This window comes from Octodon degus, unplaced genomic scaffold, assembly GCF_000260255.1.
Source record: "Octodon degus isolate 3935 unplaced genomic scaffold, OctDeg1.0 scaffold00257, whole genome shotgun sequence".
Classification (NCBI taxonomy): Eukaryota; Metazoa; Chordata; class Mammalia; order Rodentia; family Octodontidae; genus Octodon; species Octodon degus.
This window is the reverse complement of record NW_004524833.1, coordinates 2577269-2598144: the sequence shown is the minus strand read 5'-3', so window position 1 is coordinate 2598144 and position 20876 is coordinate 2577269. Positions and strand designations below refer to the sequence as shown.

General features: G+C 43.4%; 1 protein-coding gene and 1 pseudogene across 2 annotated transcripts in view; one reads left to right on the top strand and one right to left on the bottom strand.

Annotated features, from left to right (window-relative positions):
- Chd1l (chromodomain helicase DNA binding protein 1 like) overlaps nt 1–12231 on the bottom strand; it is a 74511-nt gene extending 62280 nt beyond the window's left edge. Inside the window, exons 1-4 of one of the 2 annotated variants that reach the window (XM_023706467.1) lie at nt 11304–12231; nt 5932–6044; nt 1788–1894; nt 790–904 (exon numbers count right to left, since the gene is read on the bottom strand). In XM_023706467.1, the coding sequence (XP_023562235.1) occupies nt 790–904; nt 1788–1894; nt 5932–6044; nt 11304–11409 (441 nt within the window). In that variant the 5' untranslated portion in view covers nt 11410–12231. The remainder of the gene's footprint in view (nt 1–789; nt 905–1787; nt 1895–5931; nt 6045–11303) is intronic. The other variant, XM_023706468.1, reaches the window with a different exon arrangement.
- Nucleotides 11516–20876, top strand: part of LOC111814031 — an 11017-nt pseudogene continuing 1656 nt past the window's right edge.

The window sequence follows — 20876 nt, the reverse complement described above, 5'->3', positions numbered from 1 at the left end:
TGTGTGTGTGTGTGTGGCCAGCTCAGCCCACCAGGGGGCGGGGCTGGCTGGCATGTGGTGCTGGGGGATTGAACCGAGGTCCCTGTGTTTTGCTAAGCTTGTTCTAAGTAGGTGCTTTAGACCACTGAGCCATCTCACCAGCCCTTACTTTTTCAATGACTTAAAAAAAAAGATTCTGAGCATAATTACTATTTTTTCCTTCTTTTCTTTTTAGTTTTAACTTTTTTTTTGGATACAGGATCTGACTAGGTAAGCTAGATTACCCTCAAACTCATAATCCTCTTGCCTACGCCTACTGAGTACGGGATTACAGACATGAACAATCACACTCAGCTCCTGAGCGTAATTTCTCACATTATAAGTAGGAAGGAGGCAAGATTAAGTAGAAAGTCTCACTTACAATGACCCAGGCTTAGTCTAAAGATGGAGCTTTTGTGTCTTCCATTCCTATCCTCCAGTAGACAGGATGCCTACATACACAAAACCCTTTCAACCCCACCTGACTCTTCCTGTTCATGAACCAAAAGCAGCAACTCAGGTGCTACTTCCCTGGGAAGCCTTCCCCTGGAGCCCAGGAAAGAGGGGGAAAGAAACCTAATGGAACACACTGACCCTTCACTTTCTTGTCACAGTCCATGTTTGAGTATATAATGAAAACAGACTTTCCTTTCAGAAAACGTGTGCTCTCAAAAAAAAAAAAAAAAAAAAATTAAATATAGTATTAGTGGATTTGAGACTACACAAAGGTCCCAGGTTAGGAGTTCCTGCCATAGAGAAACAAATGAATACCTCATAAGTACTCAGCAGCACATGAAAACGTGAGTCCGGTGTTAGGTCTCGCTGAAGGTGGGCCCTTTCCTCCTTGTCACCTGTGTAGGTTACACACGAAAGACCGGGAGCACATCTGAATCCAAGAAAAGAGAGGGATAAGCCCAAATGTCAGAGCCACAGGACAGGGGATGCATATCTGAAAAACTACATTGCAATAGGAAGACCCCCTGGGCCGCTGGCCAGTTAGGCTGATCCCTGCATGGTCAAACTGGCTGCCTTTGGGTTTCACCCAGAGGACTGGAAGGCCACACTTGCATGTGTGTCTAGGTGGGTCCCAGAGGCCTGACCTTTGATACTGTGTCTGAGCCTCAGCCCTTTCCTCTCTGGAGCTCTTCCCTTGCTCTGCTTCCCACTTCCAGCTGCCACACAGTGAGCAATTTTCCTCCCCCATGCCCTTCAAACATGGTGTTCCTACCCTGGGGCAGCTGACTGTGGACCAAAACTTCTGAAACCAGAAGCCAAGTGAAAACACTCCTTTAAAGTGTGGGTGTCAGGTACTTGGTCCCAGAAAGGGACAGCTTACTGATACAACCCTGTACCCAGAAAGTCCTGAGGCTTTAAACCTTAACTACAGGAATGGTTAAGCCTTGGAGTAAAGTCCTGTGGAAGAAGGACCAAGTCTAAGAGGGTCCTGGGCTGACTTAGAACTATCTTTTCCATGTTACTTTCTATGTCACACAAAGAAGCAATGGCTTGTTTCTCTTATAGTCTAGCAAAATTTTAAAAAGTGAGCACTGCCTTTGAACTGCCAGGTAACAACAACAACATCACCTGGGCCCTCGCCTAACAGACCCTCCCCTGTAGGCTCCACCTACAGGGCTTCAGTTCAGAGCTCTCTGAAACAATGAACTAACAGATTACAGTGAAGTGCTTCTTTAATCATATTTTGTATATCATCTAGAAAAATACATTAACCAATATAAACAACAAAATTTCAGGCACATCTACTTCCGTACCTCTGCATCTCTTCTTTCCAGTTGCTCAAAACAGACAAGGGACAAAGAATCAGAAATGGTCCTTCATCATTTAATCTTCCAGCCAGGTAAATGAAGAGGGCAATAGTCTGGAACCCAGAAAAAGGCCGTTTTGATCAAATTTCACCATGAGAAACAACCGTAAAGCTCCCATGGCTGTAGGGAACTCGAACTCTTACTTAGGAGTCACTTTATGAAGAAATTGGGTCCAATCTTCTACACATCAGGAGAGACACCCATTCCTAGAGTGAAATCATGAAAACCTCAGGAATTTTATCCCCCCTAGGGAAGGGTCTACAGGGTGTTCAGGGGCTCACTACTAGATCGGCTCGTAGTGATCTACCTGTTTACAGCCTCCCAAGAGCTGGGATTACAGGCACACGCCACCACGCCCATTCTCAATCGCTGTCTCAGCACGTCCTGGGTGCAGGGCCAGCACAACCTCAGGAAACTTGCCAAGGGAATTCATGGTCTTAAATTATTTCAGTAGCTAACAAGAATGAGGCTCGATATTCACAGAATTGAGCCTTTAAGGCAAAGGAAAAATAGAAATCAGTGAAAACAAGTATCTGATGAACAAGATCAGAAATACTCTTAAAACCAAGAATACCATCACAGAGCTGTAAAAATGACCCCTCCCCACAAAAAAAATTCAAAAATGAGTTTGCTGCTTACCGGGCTCATCTGTTAAGAATACAGTAATCCCTTGCTATGTCGTAGTTTGACTTTTGTGGACTCGCTGTTTCATGGGGTTTTCAAAAAAATATTCATCTAAATTACTTATCATGGATTTTTTGCTATATTGTAGGAATCTGCAGTACTCTACAGTACTGTATGCATATTTATATGCATATATTTATGATTTTTAATGATTTTGGCCTTAATCTATAAATTCATAAAATATATTAAAATGTTAATTCTAATGTATTAAAAGATTATTTTATCAAAATAAAATAGTTTACAGTATGTATTTCTTTAGCAGATAAATACATACTGTACCACATAGTATGCATGTTATCAATATTATACAGGTTTACAAGTTTAGAAAATGCTTAAGAACATTACAGAAGTGTTCTTAAAGGTGTGGGAAAGGTTTGTAAGTGAGAGAAGGGTTTATAAAGCCTTAAAATATATACAAATACTAACATAAGTATAATGTCACTGCTCCACTGACTTTCACTGTCCTGTAGGTACCTGGAAGGCAAACTCCACAACAAGCGAGAGGCCGAGCTGTCTCCCTCCCCTCTTACATTTTCCCTCCACACTTCCCTCCTCCTTCCCCACTGTTTTCTTCTTCCATGTGGACCTCGGGATCACCTTAGCCCTGAAGAGAGCCAAGCTCTAGCTAACAACAGCGAACTGAGCAAAACTCTGCTGTTCTGGAGCACACTTCCAGACAGCAAAAAGACATAAACGAACCTCATAAGCTGAAGTAAAATCACAAAACCAGTCTTTGTAAAGCCAAATGGGCATGGTTCAGGAGAGGCCGCATAAACTTAAGACTTGAAAATTGCTATGACATACAGAAGGAATAACACGATTTGTGAAACAAAAATGTATGAGGAGCTTCCATTCCCAAATGCTGAGCTATTTCTATGAAAAATACATCTAAAGATACAATTCAAATTATAGGGGCCAGGGAGATGGCTCAGTAGAATAAGTGCTCGTCTGGCAAATGCAGGGCCTGAGTTCAATCCCAGTTCCACCAAAAAAAATAAAAATCAAACCATTAAGAAAGCTATATACCCAAAGATGTTCATATCAAGACCAGTTTAAATATCCCAAAAAGAGAAGAATTCACCAATCTGCCTCTGTGGAATATTTAAATAAACTATAATAGGTTCCCTTGATGAAATATTATGTAGCCAGTTGAAAATGATTGCGAAGGAAAAATGTAAAGTAAAATTACAGTGACAGGGCCGGCCAAATAGTTCAGCAGATTAAAGTGCCTGCAAGCAGGCACAGGAGCCTAGGGTTCAATCCCTGGGCCTGCCATGCCGGCCCCACCCCTGGGGCACACTGAGACAGCAATTGAGACTAGGTGTGGACCTGTAATCCCACAAGTTGGGAGGCTGTAAACAGGAGAATCACTGAGTCCAATCTAGTAGTGAGACCCTGAACAGCCTGTAGGCCCTTCCCTAAAATACAGAAAAATTTGGGCCTGGAGAGATGGCACAGTGGAATAAGCACTTCCCTGGCAAGTGCAAGGGCCTGAGTTCAATCCCCGGTTCCACAAAAAAAAAAGAAAAAAAAAGAAAGAAAGAAAGAAAAAGAAAAATTTTAAAAATAAATAAATAAAATTACAGTGACAGCATTAGATTAACAAAACACAAACCATATGAACTATACGTGCACTAGAGTTTGAACCATGTAAACACACACTGCTCCTTATGGGTATCACAGCTAAAGTGCTATGATAAATTATTTAAATGTGATTATATTAATTTTATCATGAAAATGATTTTCTCTTTATCTACAGCTTCCCAGTACAAACTATGCCTAGAGCAACCCTCCAATAAGCAATTTAAGTGGATTAAAAACATTCTTCTTAGCTTTCCCTGAGGATCCAATTTAGAGAAGGTTTATCTTATATTACCATAAACCAGATTTGTTTTGCAAAACAATCTGAAGTCACTAGTGAATTCTATCGAACATTTAAGGAAGAAACAATACCAATTCTACTTTTCCAGAGACCTGAGGAGGGAACTTCGGGTTTCAACTTATTCAACTTATTCTATGAGGCCAGCTTTAATTCAGTATTAAAATCAGACAAAAATACTGTAAGAAAGAAATCACTGTTCAATATTGCTTATGATAAAGATGTAAAAATTCTGAACAAACTTTTAGTGAAACAAATATGGAGGTGGTATATGTTTAGGGATTCACTGTTTTGTTTTGTTTTGAGACAGTCTCACCAGGTAGTACAGTGTGACTTCAACTCATGTGATCCTCCAGCTTCAGTCTGCTGGGACTACAGGTGTGAGCTACCGTATCTGGTATTTTTCAGAGATTTTTTTTTAAAGAAGAGCTAGAAAGGGAAAGGACAGATCGAATTTAAAGGTCTGCATAAAGTCAGCAGAACAATGCTAATGACTGACACAAAGGAAAGTACAGGAATAGCCCTTGATGGGTCTGAGAGCCTCTTAGCTGAGCTCCCAGAGAAATCCAGAAAATGGGCCTTTGCTCTAGTTGCACAGTTCTCAGTTCAGGCACATACTAAGGACGTATAGAGCAGCCTGAGAAGGCCAAGGGTGGTAAGGGAAGCATCTCAGGGAGCTCTATCCAGAGGTCACATTGTATTCTGAATAACTCTGTGGTTGACAGGATGTGAGTGGCTGAAACAGTCTCAAACACATAGGCAGACTAGCCTACATGCAGAACTGCTCCAGCTTGAAGTTGCTGTATATCAGGTAAGCCTTAGGGGAGACAGTTGTGCTGGTGAGATCCTTGCTGTACTGCTAAAGCCTTTTCAGGATTGCAAAATTTGTATCTCCACTGTACCTGGACAAGGTGCCTCTGCTGTGTACAGTGACCGCACTGACTTTCTCTGCTATCCTATAGATAAGTGAACTTTGAGCAATTAACCTAAGGGTTGTCCTGACTAGACTTCACTCATCCAAGCCCACCGATAACACCTGTCAACCCCGAGCAAAGCTGATGCTCTTCCTGACAGAAGCATCAATCTCAACATAGCAGCTGCTTCTCAACGACCACCTTGCCTCCTTCTAAGGTAGATGACCAAGATGTACTGTGGAAAACACTGGGTGCTTCCACTGTACAACTCTGTCATGGCACAGAAGTGGGAAACAGCCCCACCCCGTGGGAAAAAGTTCTTTCCTGTCAAAGAAGGAAATTAAAATAACACCACTTCATAAAAATCTCTATTTTTATAAAATGTATACATGCTTGTTTTACCATTCCTTGAAAACCTGAGGCAAAGGGCTACCTCCACGCAAAACTTTGTAATAAGGGGCTTTCCAGATCATATAATTTGTGCCGCCTGGCAACCACAATCTCATTAAACCAGCCAATCAGGTTAGACTGTGAGGTCCCATTCCCACCAGGGGTACTAGGCACAGTGACAATGGCGAATCAGGCATAAAACATTCAGAAAACACGAACATACCTGGCAGGTCTTACCCAGGCCCATCTCATCTCCCAGGATGCAGCCATTCTGGCAGTGGAAGCACTGGGCTAGCCAGTTGACTCCCTCCAACTGATAAGGGCGTAAATGAATTCCTAAACATAGAAAATAGAGCAAATGCAATAAGTAAACATTTTAGCACATAAGCTAAGTCCTAAGACTTAATCATGAACGGCAAGTGGACTGTACAAGTGCCTGCTTAATCACACTCGTGTAAATCTGCCAAACACACTAAAAAAAGGGGATGATTACACTAAATCACACTTCAACAGAGAAGCAATGTTGGAAATGATGTTTCACAATGGCCGGTTAGCAGCATACAAGGATGGCAAGAAACTCATTTCAAATGTAATTATATATCAAAAGTAAATCACAGGCAAAATAGTTGCCCTCATGAAGGTGTCCAAGTGCTCATTCCAGAAGCAGGAAGAGTCCAGGGACACTACAGATATTAATTAAGGTTAAGGGCCTGGAGATGGGAGAGTCCTCTGAATCACTCAAGTAGGTCATTCTAATCATACGCATCTTTAGAAGGGAATCTTCACCAGCCATGATTGGCGAGGGTGAGGACCACAGTGAAAGGACACAAGGAGGCACAGCTGCTGGCTTGAAAGGTGGAGGGAAGCTGCAGCAGTCAGGCCTCATTCTGGAACAAACAACAGTGTAAGATTAAGGGAGTAATGAGGCCAAGTCCTAAACTGACTTGTGGTAGTGGATTTTGTAATGAGCAAGGACTACTCTAGGGTGTGCAGCAGTGACTGGGTCTGCTCAAAAGCTACCGTGGAGCTAACGACACAGCTAGTAGAGCACGAAGCTACAAGAGCAAAAGCACCAAGCTGTGGAGACCCCAGGGAGCCAGAGATATAAGGAAGAAAGATGTGCTGAAAACGTTGCAGGTAGCAAACAGGCCAAGCCCTAGAGGCTACAGCTGGCAAGGCCACAAGAGCCGGTGCCCATGGCCTGTGCAGCTCATCTCTACCAGGTGCTGGACGTGGGCTATAGGATTTAAAGTTTGCCCCGCTGAGTGTCAGTCTGGCTTTGGTCCAATTGCTTTCTATGCCTCTATTCCTCCCTTTTGGAATGGGACTGTTTTCTGTGTGCCATTATATTAAAAATATTTAATTTTCTTCTTTATTTTTACATGGGATCAAAGCTAAGAGTTTGCCTGAAGTCTCAAAAGAAGACTTTGAACTTGACTTCTGAGTAATACCGGAACTATTAAGAGATGCACTGAACAAAAATGCACAGTAAGATGACGGCCAAGAGTCTTTTGAAGCCGGGGGCAGAATGCTACAGCTTATATCCAAAATGTCACCCAGAAGGTCCATGGATCCAGCGGTGAAGCTGTAGGAAGGCGATTAGAGCATGAGAACACTAATCCTCCCAATAGATCAATCCACTGATGAGTTCATAACTGAACAGACTACTAGGAAGTGAGGCCCAATTAGGGGTAGGCCTTCACAGGGTACAGCTCGCTTTCTCTCCCTGTCCCTGTCTCTGTCTGTTTCCCAGCTGTGACACGTTGAACAGCTGACCTCTACCACAACCCTTTGCCATGAAGTTTCTGCCTTGGTAGCAGCTGAGCACAGACTGAAACCTCTGAAAACATGATCCAAAATAAACTTTGCTTAAGTTGTGGGTGTATGCTGTTCCAACGACAGGAGGATGACTAATATGTGAACTTAACTCTAGGCAGGTGCAGTGGCACACACCTGTAATCCCAGCACTGTGGGACGCTAAAGTAACAGGATCCAAGTTAAAATCTGACCTGGGCTACTTAGTGAGGTCCTGTCTGTTGGGAGCGGCTAAAGCTGGAAATTGGTCATACGTGTGAAGGCAGGACCGGGCCACAGTGCCTAAAGCAGTCAAGTCACCTCAGTCTTGAAAAAAGCATCCTGCCAGGACAATTTCCATCATTAGTCACTAAGCAAGTTTGCGTCTTATGATATTAACTTTGCAAGAGTATAAACAAAAGCCCTACTGTTGTTCTTTGCATCCTCCACCAATCAGGCAAACAGGTCTCCACCTGACCCAGCTCTTGTCTATCTTGTCCTCATTCCTGTTGTGTTTCTCCCCAGGGCACAGTGAGAGTCCAACAAGTCCCCATAACTGTCTCAAAAAAACAAAACAATAAAAAAATTAAGAAGGGCTAGAGATGGAGCTCAGCTGTACAGCACCCGAGTCTAATCCCTAGTATCAGTATCCCAGTATCTCAGTATCACGCTCGCTCTCTCTCTCTCTCTCTCTCTCTCTCTCTCTCTCTCTGTCTCTGTCTCTGTCTCTGTATCTCTGTCTGTCTCTGTCTCCCGGCGCCCCCCAACCTGCTTGCCAGCAGTACTCTCTGCAGGGAACTCAGCTCAGTACATGGCAAGCACAGAAAAGTAGATAGGACAGGACAGTCCCTGAGACATCTGGAGACACCCAAGAATCTACACAAGATGCTTCAAGGACTCTGCCCACTGAGACTACCCAAGCACTTTGACCAAAGATGTTTCTTGAGGTTTTCTTTCCATGCCTACTAAAGGGAAACACTTCTCTTTGTTCAGGGCAGATGGCCTGCCTGCACCCACGCACAATAAATTCCACACAATGTTACTTTTACGCAAGCTTGACTATCTCTGCTGGTCCCTTCTCCCCACCGAAAAAGTTACGTGTGTTATAGATCTATCTAGAAGGAGGCAATACCTTATTATAGCTAACACCCAACACAACCTTACTAACTGTAATAGGAAACACTGACTGTATATAGCGGCCCATGCCTCTAAACCCAGTCTTCAGGAGGCTGAGCCAGAAGGATCACCGTGAGCTCAAGTCCAGCTTGGGCTACACAGTAAATTCAAAGCTAACCTGAACTATATAGCAAAACCCTGGCTCCAAATATATATGGAAAAATTAGCTAATTGATTAATTTTGGCCTAAACTTAATCCTTCTACAAACTGTATATATGAGGAAAATTCTAGTATCTCTCAAAATTCTACAATAAAAAATAAATCAATTCCATTTAAAAATGAGCAAAAAACCACAAAGAGGTTACATATAGCAAAGAGGTTTCACTATCATTAGCCAATAGAGAACTTTATTAAAATTACAATGAGGTGCCATTATCAGCCAAACATTGGGAAGGTCGCAGAAACTGGATCACTCATACAGTGCAGCCAGGAATGTGAAATGGTACAGCCGCCCTAGCAACAGCCTGGCAGTTTCTTTAAAAATTAAACATACAACTACCACCTGACCCATTTCTCACAGAGAAATGAAGGTTTATTTTCACACAAATATCTTTCGGCAATAATCAAAAACTAGAAACAATCCATATAGTCTCAGAAGGTAAATGATAAATAAACCGATGAACATCCACACTGTGGAATATTACTTACCAAAAAAAGAACTATTGATATAGGCAACAACCTGAATGAATCCCCAGAGAATTATGGGTTAAGTGAAAATATCAATCCCTACCATGTGATGTAAGCTATATATCATTTTCAAAAATGACACAACTGTAAAACTAGAGAAGATGGGTAACCTCCCGACGTTAAAGAAATGTTTGGGCAGAAGACGAGTGTAGCTATCAAAGGGCAACTGGACAGATACTTGTAGTCATGGAAATGTTTTGGACCTTAACTGATGTAGGCAGAAGATTTATGGGGTGCAGCAGGCAGGCTGGCTGTCTAGTGGACCAAGACAACAGCGAAAGGCAAAGCATAGGGTTTTTAAGTTTTGCAGGGAGGGTGTATGTGAGCTGGAACAACTGAGGGAGAGCTAATCTTGGCAGGACTCCCTGGTCTGTGGGGAACTTTTCATGTTAACAAAGGAGAGTTTTTGCGGTTGCTTGCCCAGGTCAAAGTCAGGGGGACTTGTTCTTCAGCTTTGGGCTTGGCTCTGCAGGAGGGCCAAGAGAGAGAGTCTGGGGGCAGGGTGCCTGGGAAACTACGAATTCTGACCTATTAGATACGAAGTTATATGTACAAAGATAACAGAACTTAACACTTAGGAGCCAACTGCAAAAAAGAATTACCTCAGATAGGACTTAACATAAGGAATTAGGTCATTACAACTGTTGAACAGGCTGGAGAATTTCTCTCCAGGTTTAGCTTCACTGCTGAATCTGTACCACAGAACTGGCCCATCAAGAAAGTCTCCATCTCTATGACCAGCACACTGCCGTGGGCTCTAGGCCTCCAGCTGGATTGGAGAGGAGGTGTTATGAGCTCCACATCTTCAGCAGGACTCATCATCACAGCACACAGGCCCTCAGTTGGGCTCTTTGGTCTTTAGTGTGGGGACAGATTTCCTGCACTCCTTTTGTACATAACTGTTTGAGTGACTACTATGAAATAACCTTATAGTTTAGAGTCCTGTATCGTACTGTGTACCCTTCCACAGCCCCAAACCACAACACACTTTAAGCAGGATGTGGCAGCCCAGGCTTGTAGTCCCAGCAATCAGGAAGCTGCGGCACTCACCATTCAAGGCCTGTCTGAACTACATGCAAAAGCAAGTACTTTCAACCAAGATAGTCCCAAATCCCAAATGTGGAGGCTGCTCCACAACGTCATCCTTACTCTGAATACGTATACACACTTTCTGACACAGACACACGCCTCCTAACTCAGGGACCCGGGATGGGGTAGTCCTCTGTCTCCTATCTGCACCTTGTTTGCTCATGGGTACCTCTTCTAGAGGAAGCCAACAGCCCTGCTTTCCCTCCGAGGAGAATTAAAGTATGCTAAATGAATACTTCCTTTAACTTTTAAAAGGAGAGAGGGAGAGAGGGAGAGAGGGAAAGAAGACGGAGGGAGGGAGGGAGGAAGGGAGTGGAGGAGGGGGGAGGGGGAGGAGAGGGGAGGGGAGGGGGAGGGAGAGTCTCAACATGCCCCTGAAGCTGGCCCTGGGCTCACTTTGTAGCCTAAGCTACTCTCAAACTCGCAATCATTCTCCCGCTTCAGCCTCCCCAGTGCTGGCGTGCGCCACCACGCCCTGCACAGCCCACGGTGCACCCCAGTGCGCAGGTCCGCGGCGTTCCCATAACACCGCGAAGAAGGCGGTCGCGGGAGGCGGGTGGCAGGTGGCGGCGAAGGCGGAACGCGCCCTGACCGCGCAGGCGCAGCTCGGAGCCGGACGCCCGAGGGCAAAGCGGCTTTCTCGAGGGCCCGCGGGCGCTGCCGGCCGCCTAGGCCCTGAACGCAAGGTGTAAAGGCCGAAGCAGGCTCCGGGGGCCCGCGACTCCAAGGTGTCCTCCGCGCGGCCCCGGCCCGGCTCCGCCGCAAGCCGCGCCGCCCCGCGGCTGCTCGGTGCGCCCTCCTGCAGCCGCCACGGCCGGGTCCGCGCTCGGGCCCGGGGCCGCACTCACCTGTCAGCCCCCACTGCCGCAGGTCCTGCTCCTGCACCCGCGACCGCACCGCGGGGCTGCCCTGGGCCTGGAGGGCCAGCAGGAAGCCGGGCCGGTCGCCCTCCATCGGGCTGCGAGAGGCTCCGCCCCGCCGCCCCGCGCTTTCCGCTCGCTTCCCGCGGCCGCGGCGGAGGGACCGGCGCGGAGCCGCCGCCAGGGGCGCGCGTGCGCCGATGTGGGCAGCAGCGGGCGCTGGTGCCTGCGGGACCGGGGAGTCCCCGCAGCGCGGGGAGCGGCTGTCGCGAGCTCGCGAGGAAGTGCACCCCGGGCTTTCAGCTCGTGCATCCCAGCGCTTTTGTCATTTATCCAACACCGACTGCCCTGCCCTGGAACGGTGCAGGATTGAGGAACATTTCCTACCTTCCCGCAACCAGCAAGACGGAAAGGATCGTGTGCCCGATTCTTTTTACACTAATGATACATTAGATTTATACCCTGAACTCCCGGTTATCTATTCCTTACCAGCTGAAGGCCTAAGTCGGGTACCCCATGGTGGCAATGAGTGAAAATCACCAGCGTTTACGCTGCGGTGGCTGTCTCAGGCGAATCCTGGGAACAGATGAAAGCGACGAGCTAAAGTTCACCTTGATTCATTACCAGCTTTCACTGAATTTATGGTGTCACATGCCACTAACTTAAATTTGATAGTAAAAGAGCTGCATTTATTAATGTAGTTTTCTTTTTATTTCACATTCTCAATAACCTTATCCGTAGATCCTATTTACCGTCACTGAGACTCAGATTGATTATGAGTAAAACTGGAACAGGAGCTGTTATTCCCTGGGTAATGCCATCGGTGTGCTACTTCCATTTAGGTGGCTGGTGGCGCTTTCCTCTTTGGTAAGTTCGTTTCAGAGGTACATCCCCACCTGCACCCCACTCTTATCTCCCTGTAAAATAAGATGACTTCAGATTGGTTTACTCATAAAAAAAAAAAAAAAAAAAAAAAAATCAGAGCACTTTTAATGAGGCGAATTTTGTGCCAAGTCATTCCACAATTGAGTCATCTGTTGTAATCATGTCGATCAAGAACACCAGTGAGTAACCCCAGGATAAATTATTAGGCAAGGAAAAAGATTTATTTGTCAAGCTAGCAAACCAAAGAGGACGAGGCTATCCAACAAAGACCCCCTTGCATAGGGGCTGCAGGTGCGAGACTTTCATAGGGAGTTGTGGGCAGGCATAGCAGATGAGCGGGCACCTGATGGGTACAAATTTGTGGCCTGGCTTTCTGAGGTCCCAGCTTTCTGTGGCTTTCTGTGATCTTTAGGTTACCAGTTAGTTGTTCTGATTGTTGTACATCAAAAGAAAAGTTGATCTTGTTGCACAGGTCCTGCTTTACCTTGGTCTTAACCATCCAGTAGAAAAGTATGAAGACGAAATATAGGAAATAAAGCCATGCTGTTAAGTTGAGCTGTGGGGGACTCAGGTCAATAATTTCTGACATTGCCAGTTAAACAGAAGACCCAATGCTATTATGGGCTACTGGACTCTTTTAGAATATTTTGCTGAGTTTACACACCTATAATATTCAATAATGGAACTTAGAAAAAATGGGGTATGCCTATGAATGTCCATTTTGTATCTATGTATTCAAAGTGGTTGCGATAGATATATAGTTGCATTCTCTTAATGAATAGAATGATTTGTTCTAATGGTGTTTGTAAATAGGATCACAAGTCTGCATCTTGTACAGCAATTAACCACTAAGAAGAATATATGCAGTGTATTATTTGTTGAAACTGTACTTCTGATTTGATTTGAAACTGTCTCATTGCTATCTGTTTATCAATAAAACTTTGAAAAAAAAATGAGAGAGAAAAAAAAGAAAAGTTGAGAAATAGAAAGTTTTATGTCTCATTTCTTTTGGGTTTGTTTCCCTAGAAATAGTGAATTTTGTACTTGTTAGGATACAAAAAGCTTTTTTTACCTAAAGAACAGAAGATAGTGAAAGGCGGACACCCCCCCCCCAGCAGGCAGGGGTGGATTAAATTAGCTGGAGAATAATTTTTGAGTCATTAGGTGGCTTTAGTTAGAGGTGGCATCTATAGCAAAGCTAGTGGGAGATTAATAGTGTATTGCCTAGCTGTGTGCCTTCCAAAATTAGTGATTTTTAAAATATAATCAAGCAAGTGAAGCTTGAGTGTTACTTACGTATTTCCTCAGTAATGTTGCTATGCATCAAGCATTCACTATAGAACTGGAGTTAGAGACTCTTAATCTCATGGAGTTTATATTTTAAAAGAAAAATCACACACACAAAATAACTGCCAGATAGTGATCAATGCTAACATAAAATAAAAGTGTCACCTGATGGAGCAGTGTTGATTTTGTCCAGCAGTTTTCCTACTTGGGTCTTAAAGTACGTACTGGAGCTATGAGTAAATGATAAGATGAACGTTGCTATTCTAGTCTGGCATCTAAAGTACAGCTACAAAGGGCGGCTGAACGAATCCAGGTCAGCAAATAAAGGAGCACATATAAAAGTTTTACTCTAGATGTTATATGAAATGTGTGTAGAGGGAGAAAGGGTAGAAGAGAGACCAATTAACAGATTATTAACAGTAGCGTGGGCAAGAGATGATAGGAACCTAGAATGGTGGTAGTAGAGTGGGGAGTAGATAGACTAAATAGGGAGATCTGAAAGGATTTATTAAGATGGCATGTGTAAGAAATAGAAGGGTAAAGGAAGGGATTTGACCTGGGCCCATGGAAGAATGGAGTTGACTTATAGCAGAAGAAAGACGAGACAACTAGAAGCACTAAGGGCTGGAGAGATGGCTCAGTGGTCTAAAGCACCTATTTGGAACAAGCTTGATAAAGCACAGGGACTGCGGTTCAGTCCCCCAGCACCACATGCCAGCCAGCCCCGCCCCCTGGTGGGCTGAGCTGGCCACACACACACACACACACACACACACTAAAATAAATGTTAAAAAATAAATTAATTAATTAAAAAAAAAAACTAGAAGCACTAAGAATTCATTTTTGTGCTGGTTAATACTGTATGTGGCCATAAGGACATCTCGTATACTGCTGATAGAAACATCAGTTAGTACAGCCCTAAAGGAAAACAGTACGGAGGGCTCTCAAAAAGCTACAAATAAAAATAGAACTACCACATGGTCCAGAATTCCATGACTAGGTAGGTATACAAAAGAAAGGAAATCAGTATGGCAAAGGGTTATCTGCACCCCACTGGTTATGACAGCTCTAGCACAGTAGTCAAGATTCGGAATCAACCTAGGTATCCATTGGTGTATGAATAAATAAAGAAAAGATGGAACATACATACAATAGAATGTAATTCAGCCATAAAAGCAAATGAAATCCTATGGTTTACAGCAACATAGGTGAGCCTGGAGTTCATTATGTTAAGTAAAATAAATCAGGAAACCGAGGAACAGTGGGCTGGAGGAAGGAGAAGTAAAAAGACTTTAAGATGTGTACGTGCATGTATTAGGCCCGTACAATGAATGTAATCACTATGTATATTATGGGTCCTCAACATAGAAACCAGACCAAAATCCAGTTATTAAAACTTAGGAGCCTTTATTACTGGGCCTGGGACCACTTGGCTGTACTCACGTAGGAGAGGACAAATGGTAGGGAGCCTTAGCAGTATGGAGGTTTTAAAACTAGAAACCACATCCTGTTTGACAAACTAATTGGTCATCTAACACACACAGAAGAGCACCTTTAGGGACACTGTGAACTCATCACATTACTTTTACATTAACCCTTCACATTCCCCGCTGGTTTTTGTATATGATTTTAAATCCCTGATTTAGTCAGCAAATTGGCTCTCATGGTCTGTCAAAGGTTCATAATTTGATCTTAATACCATCGATTTTATAGACTGTACCCAGTCTTGTGTATACTTTACCAAACAGTTAATAACGCAGGGTCCTACAGTTAGGCCTAAGAGAAACAGGAGAACAGGTCTAATTAAGATAAATATCAGGTAACAATGGGTCTGCTGGACTAGTTCTCGGCCTAGGGTCTCCAGGAGGAGAACTCTTGACTTGGAGAGCATCGGCTAGCCGTCTGGAGTCGGTATGGTCTTTAAGCTGTTGGCCAACATGAGATCAGAGCCAGAGCAGGTGGGTTCTTTAGAACTCGAGGCAGGAGAACAGGCAGTATCTCTAGTGGCCCCACTGGTTTTTGTGTTACCTCTTGAGCTGTAATATTGGCCAGGGAGTTTCCCTGGGCGAATGAAGAGTTTTCTTTTACCTGAGTCATTTAGACCATCAAGGTGAGCAGGGTCTGGGGAAAGGCAGGGCTGGTTGTATTTTGGCTACACATTTTTTAACACAAGTGGGTGTGCAGTCAGGATGACATCATATGGGCTCTCCTAACTGGGCTGGAGTGGCTCTTCCTTCTAGAGTCCCTCTAAAGTCCTTTGCAAGGTCCACAGTTGTTGTTGCAGGCTCCGAGTCCCAATCTCTTACAGTTCCTCCAATTCTGGCATCCAAATAGGATTTTAAAAGGAGTGAGCCCGTCCAGGTATGGGGTGGAGCAGCATAACAGCAGGGCCATCAGAAGCATAGACACCCAGTTTGCACTTGTTTTGGACAGGGCGTTTTTCAGGGTGTGGTTTTGCCTGCTGTATTTGGCCCAAGCTTTGGGGTTAGTAGGCAGTATCTAGCTTCCATTTTAGGCCCAAAACACGGGAAAGGCTCTGAACTACTCTACCCATGAAAGCAGGCCCATTATCTAAGCCTACCGTAATGGGGAGCCCATACCGGGGGATGATTAGTCAATTTAACCTCAGTGAAGTTCACTTTGACATCCTCAAAAGGGAAGGTTCCCTGTCAGCACACATAATCTTGTTCTGGGGGGTTCTGATGACATTGGAAGGAAGGATGCAGGATTAATGGCCTGAATAGTCTCAAGAGTTAGATGTGAGTCTTTAAGGAGGGATGTCTGGTACTAGGCCAGCCTAGGGCTGGAGAGCCACCTTTTCCCAGGGCCCTACAGCAGTGTCTCCACTGCATGGGACATGAACACATTCGACTTCTGTCCCAGAATTAATTTGTCCACCTCTTTTACTAAAACAGCAGCGGTTGCAGCAGCCTGCAAACATGATGGCCACCCAGCAGCCACACAGTCCAGTCTTTAGACAGATAGGCCACAGGGCACTTCTATGGCCCTGAGGTCTGAGGTAAGACTTTTCTTGTAACTCCTTTTTTATGAACAAACAGCTGAAAGGGCTCAGTGATGTTTGGTAGGGCCAAAGCTGGAGCCCTTAAGAGTTTCTTGTTTAATCCTTGAACGTTTTGCTGCTCTGAATTCTAATCCAAGTGAGAGGCTATAACCTCCCTTTAGGGTTTTATATAAGGGTTTAGCAACAGAGGCAAAACACCTACAAACAACAAAAAGCCATCATTCCTAGGAACTCTCGTAACTCTTTTTGGTCCTGGGCTCCTCTAGCTAATAACAAATCATCTATATACTGTAGGAGAGAAAAGTTAGGATTCTTATTACCAAAAGGCACTGGAGTCTTTATAAAACTTTTCCAAAGAACAGTAGAGCAAATTTTGAATCCTTGGGATGTCATGTCCACATCACTGGCATCTGTCCCCTCCCCTTTGGGATCCTCCTGTTAAAGGCAAACAATTCCTGGGAAGCAGCCTCCAACAGAATATAAGAGAATCTATCTTTAAATCTAACAGGATACCAGGTCCAGTTAGGTGGGAGCAGACCTAAGCACCTTAAATATAAAGTGTAAACAGAGAACAGTTATTTTTTATTAATCATGGACATTCAGTGGTTAAATCCCTGAAATGTTAACAGGCAACAGTTATACTTTTGCAGTGAACATTTGACATCTATATTAGTGTAACATAACAGTCAGGATGAAATATCCAGTTTAGTTATTATACATCACATAAGTTTTTTTTTCTTTTCAAAGTTTTATTGATAAACATATAGCAATGAGACAGTTTCAAATCAAATCGAAAGTACAGTTTCAACAAATAATACACTGCATACATTCTTCTCAGTGGTTAATTGCTGTACAAGATGCAGACTTGTGATCCTACTTACAAACACCATTAGAAAAAATCATTCTATTCATTAAGAGAATGCAACTATATATCTATCCCAACCACTTTGAATACACAGATACAAAATGGACATTCATAGTTATACCCCAATTTTTTTAAGTTCCGTTGTTGAATATTATAGGTGTGTAAACTCAGCAAAATATTGTAAAAGAGTACAGAAGCCCATAATATCATTGGGTCTTCTGTTTAACTGGCAATGTCAGAAATTATTGACCTGAGTCCCCCACAGCTCAACATAACAACATGGCTTTACTTCCTATATTTCATCTTCATACTTTTCTACTGGATGGTTAAGACCAAGGTAAAGCAGGACCTGTGCAACAAGAGTTGTAGCTTTTTGGTCTGACAAGGTCAGTGAAATGCCCTCAGGATTTATCCTGAGATCCTGTACCTCAGATTGTAGAACCTTTGTCAGTGTCAGCCATATGGATGAGTCACGGCCAATGCTTGGCCTATGTGCTCTCTGTGAAAGCCTGAGAGAGTGTCTTCTCCCCATGCATCACATAAGTTTTTGTTCTTGTTGGCTTGATGTGAACCTTTTATTATATAATATAATATAATATAATATAATTAATATAATATAATATATATACAAATTTGGATATCATTTAACCAGCTGGTAACTCAGGAGAAAACATGGTGTAAAGTCTATATTTAAATCTTAGATAACAATATATAAATCTATAAACAAATATGCAGATCAAACACATATCTTTATAAAACTAGAGTGCACTTAAATATATTTCCGGCCAGGTTAAATTATGATAAAATATTTTTTTCCTGTCTATAGTTTTATTTTGTACTTCCCCTAGTATGAAGCAGTCACTTATTTCTGCAGACCTTTTACTCCTGCAGTTTGCAGCAGATAGCCAGAAGCATAGTCTGGGGGAGGGGACTCAGAATCCCCTCCTTGTGGCCACAGCAGGAGGGCAGCTACCAAGGCGCAGCAGCTGCAACACCCGTGGCTGAGGCTTCCCTGGGTGCCACAGCGCCAGGATGAGACAACAGAAATCCCAAAAGCATTCCCCATATTCACTTTGGGTCCCATCAAAACTTTAAATCATGCAGCCCAGGACCATTGGTGTGCCCTGTACTGTTCCGGCTGTAACAAAGGTCCCAGCGTTGTCCCCTCTCGATCCACACACACAGCAGAAGCCCAAGACTAATGTAATTTGACATTGTGGCAATAGCTGCAACGCAGTAGGGCAACTGAGCTAGGTCTGCACCCTTCTGAATTTCCAGGTAGACTGTCACAAAAAGCAAAAAGGGAAAGAAAAACAGAACTAACACCGTCGTCCTCGCCCTGGCACAAGTGCAGCTGGGAACACAGGCGCATTGGGGACAGGGAACAAACAAACAAACAAATGGACACCATCCCAGGAAAGTTTGGTTTCCTTTTTTTTTTTTTTTTTTAACTTTACTAATTTAGGCTCTCAGCTGGATTTCAAACCTAAAGAAACTGCCAACATTCCAATAGATTCCCTGGCAAGGTAACACAGGGTTCCCCCTGCAAAAAAATTAAAACAAACCTCATGGGGCCTCTGGCTCAAGACAAATCCAGGCATAGTTATCTATGAGAAAATAGACTTTCTCAGTGAGAGAAACAACATTTCAACAGTATCTCAGAAATAGTCGTCTGAGATAGATTGACATAACTTTCACATCTGGAAGTTAGAGCCCATTAACACCAGCCTTGAGAGAAAAACAAAGCAATCAAATCTTACGGAGAAAATTGTGTTATATTTTTTCATACCGTGGCATTCTGTTCCTTCAGCCACTTTGGGGCAGTTAGCTGAAATCAGCTTGTGGCACACACACACACAAACACACACACACACACACACACACACACACACACACCCAGAAGTGGCTCACAGGCATGAAGGCCAAGCAGGCTTTTGCAAGAGCATCTTACCAGTGTGGATCCTGAGGCTTGTGGTCTAAAATCCTGGAAATGGTCAAGAATACATTGCAGGGAGACTGGGGAGATAGCTCAGTAGAATAGGTGCTTGTCTGGCAAGTGCAGGGTGCTGAGTTCAATCCTCAGTACCACAAAAAAAAAAAAAAAAAGAAAAGAAAAGAAAAAAAAAAAAAATTACCGTGGTGACAAAGAAGCAGAAGCGGTCTGACTCCTAATTACAAATGACACAACCAGGCCAGGGAGATGGCTCAGTGGAATAAGTGCTTCCCTGGCAAGTGCAAGGGCCTGAATTCAATCCCCAATTCCGCCAAGAACAAAAAAAAAATTGGTTTGACTTAGTATTAATCTGAAAGAGTTTATATCCTGTGTATATAAACTCTTCATTAGATACATGATTTACGAATGGCACAACCAACAGACAAGGAACAAAGACAAAATGAAACCAAAGACAAATACAATGCTCCAGTTCACTGTCTTGGAGGGGGAGCAGAGTCCATGTTGTACCCAACTCCTTCTGTGACTCCCCAAGGGGCACCCCAACAGGACAAAAAGACTCTTACCAGAAAGAGGTTCCAAACAGCTCATATTGCGCAAATCAACAAAGAATTTGAAGACTTTTAGAGATCTGTATAAGTCCAGGGCCAAAGACTCTCCCCGGATTATAGTTCTCAAAAAAAAAAACCTGTCTCTATTTGATCCCAGTTAATGGGATCCCAAAAAGCACCCAAATGTTATGGGCTCTCAGAATAGAAACCAGATAAAAATACAATTATTAAAAAAAATACAATTATTAAAATGTAATAATATTACTGGGCCCAGGACCATACTCATGTAGGAAGGGACAAATGGTGGGGAGTCTTTGAAGTATAGACGTTTTAAAACTAGAAACCACATCCTGTTTGGCAAACTAATTGGTCACCTACCACAGACAGAATAGCACCTGTAGGGACAGCGTGAACACATCACATTACTTTTACATTAACCCTTCACAATGTACTGCAAACACACACTAATAAATGTTTCTAAAGTTTTTTTGTTTATATCTGGGACCGAAAGACAGATACTGCATGTTTTTACTTAAAAGTGGAAGATAAAAAAGCTTTGTAAATGAAGAGTACAATAGGAGTTACATAGACCAAGGAAGATGGGAAGGAGAGAGGGAGTGGAGAGAGGACAACACGGGAGTACAGCTGGATGGCAAGAATAACTTCTGATGTTCTCTAGGATGTTAAGGTACCATGACAACACTTAATTCAATACTTTAAATAGCTATGAGCAAAGAGTGCAAATGTTTAAAATGTTGGATAAACATTACCTTAATCTGATCATTATACATTGTATATATTTATTTAAATATTTCACTGTACCCCATAGAATATATAATTATTTCAATTAAAATTATATAGGTATATAATGTTTGTGTTTGCTACTGGCGATTGAATCAGGGCCCCACATATGCAAGTACTCTAATGCTGAGTTACATTCCAGCCCTTAAATTCCTTTTCTCCTCCTCTTCCTCCTCCTCCTCCCCTCCTCCTCCTCTTC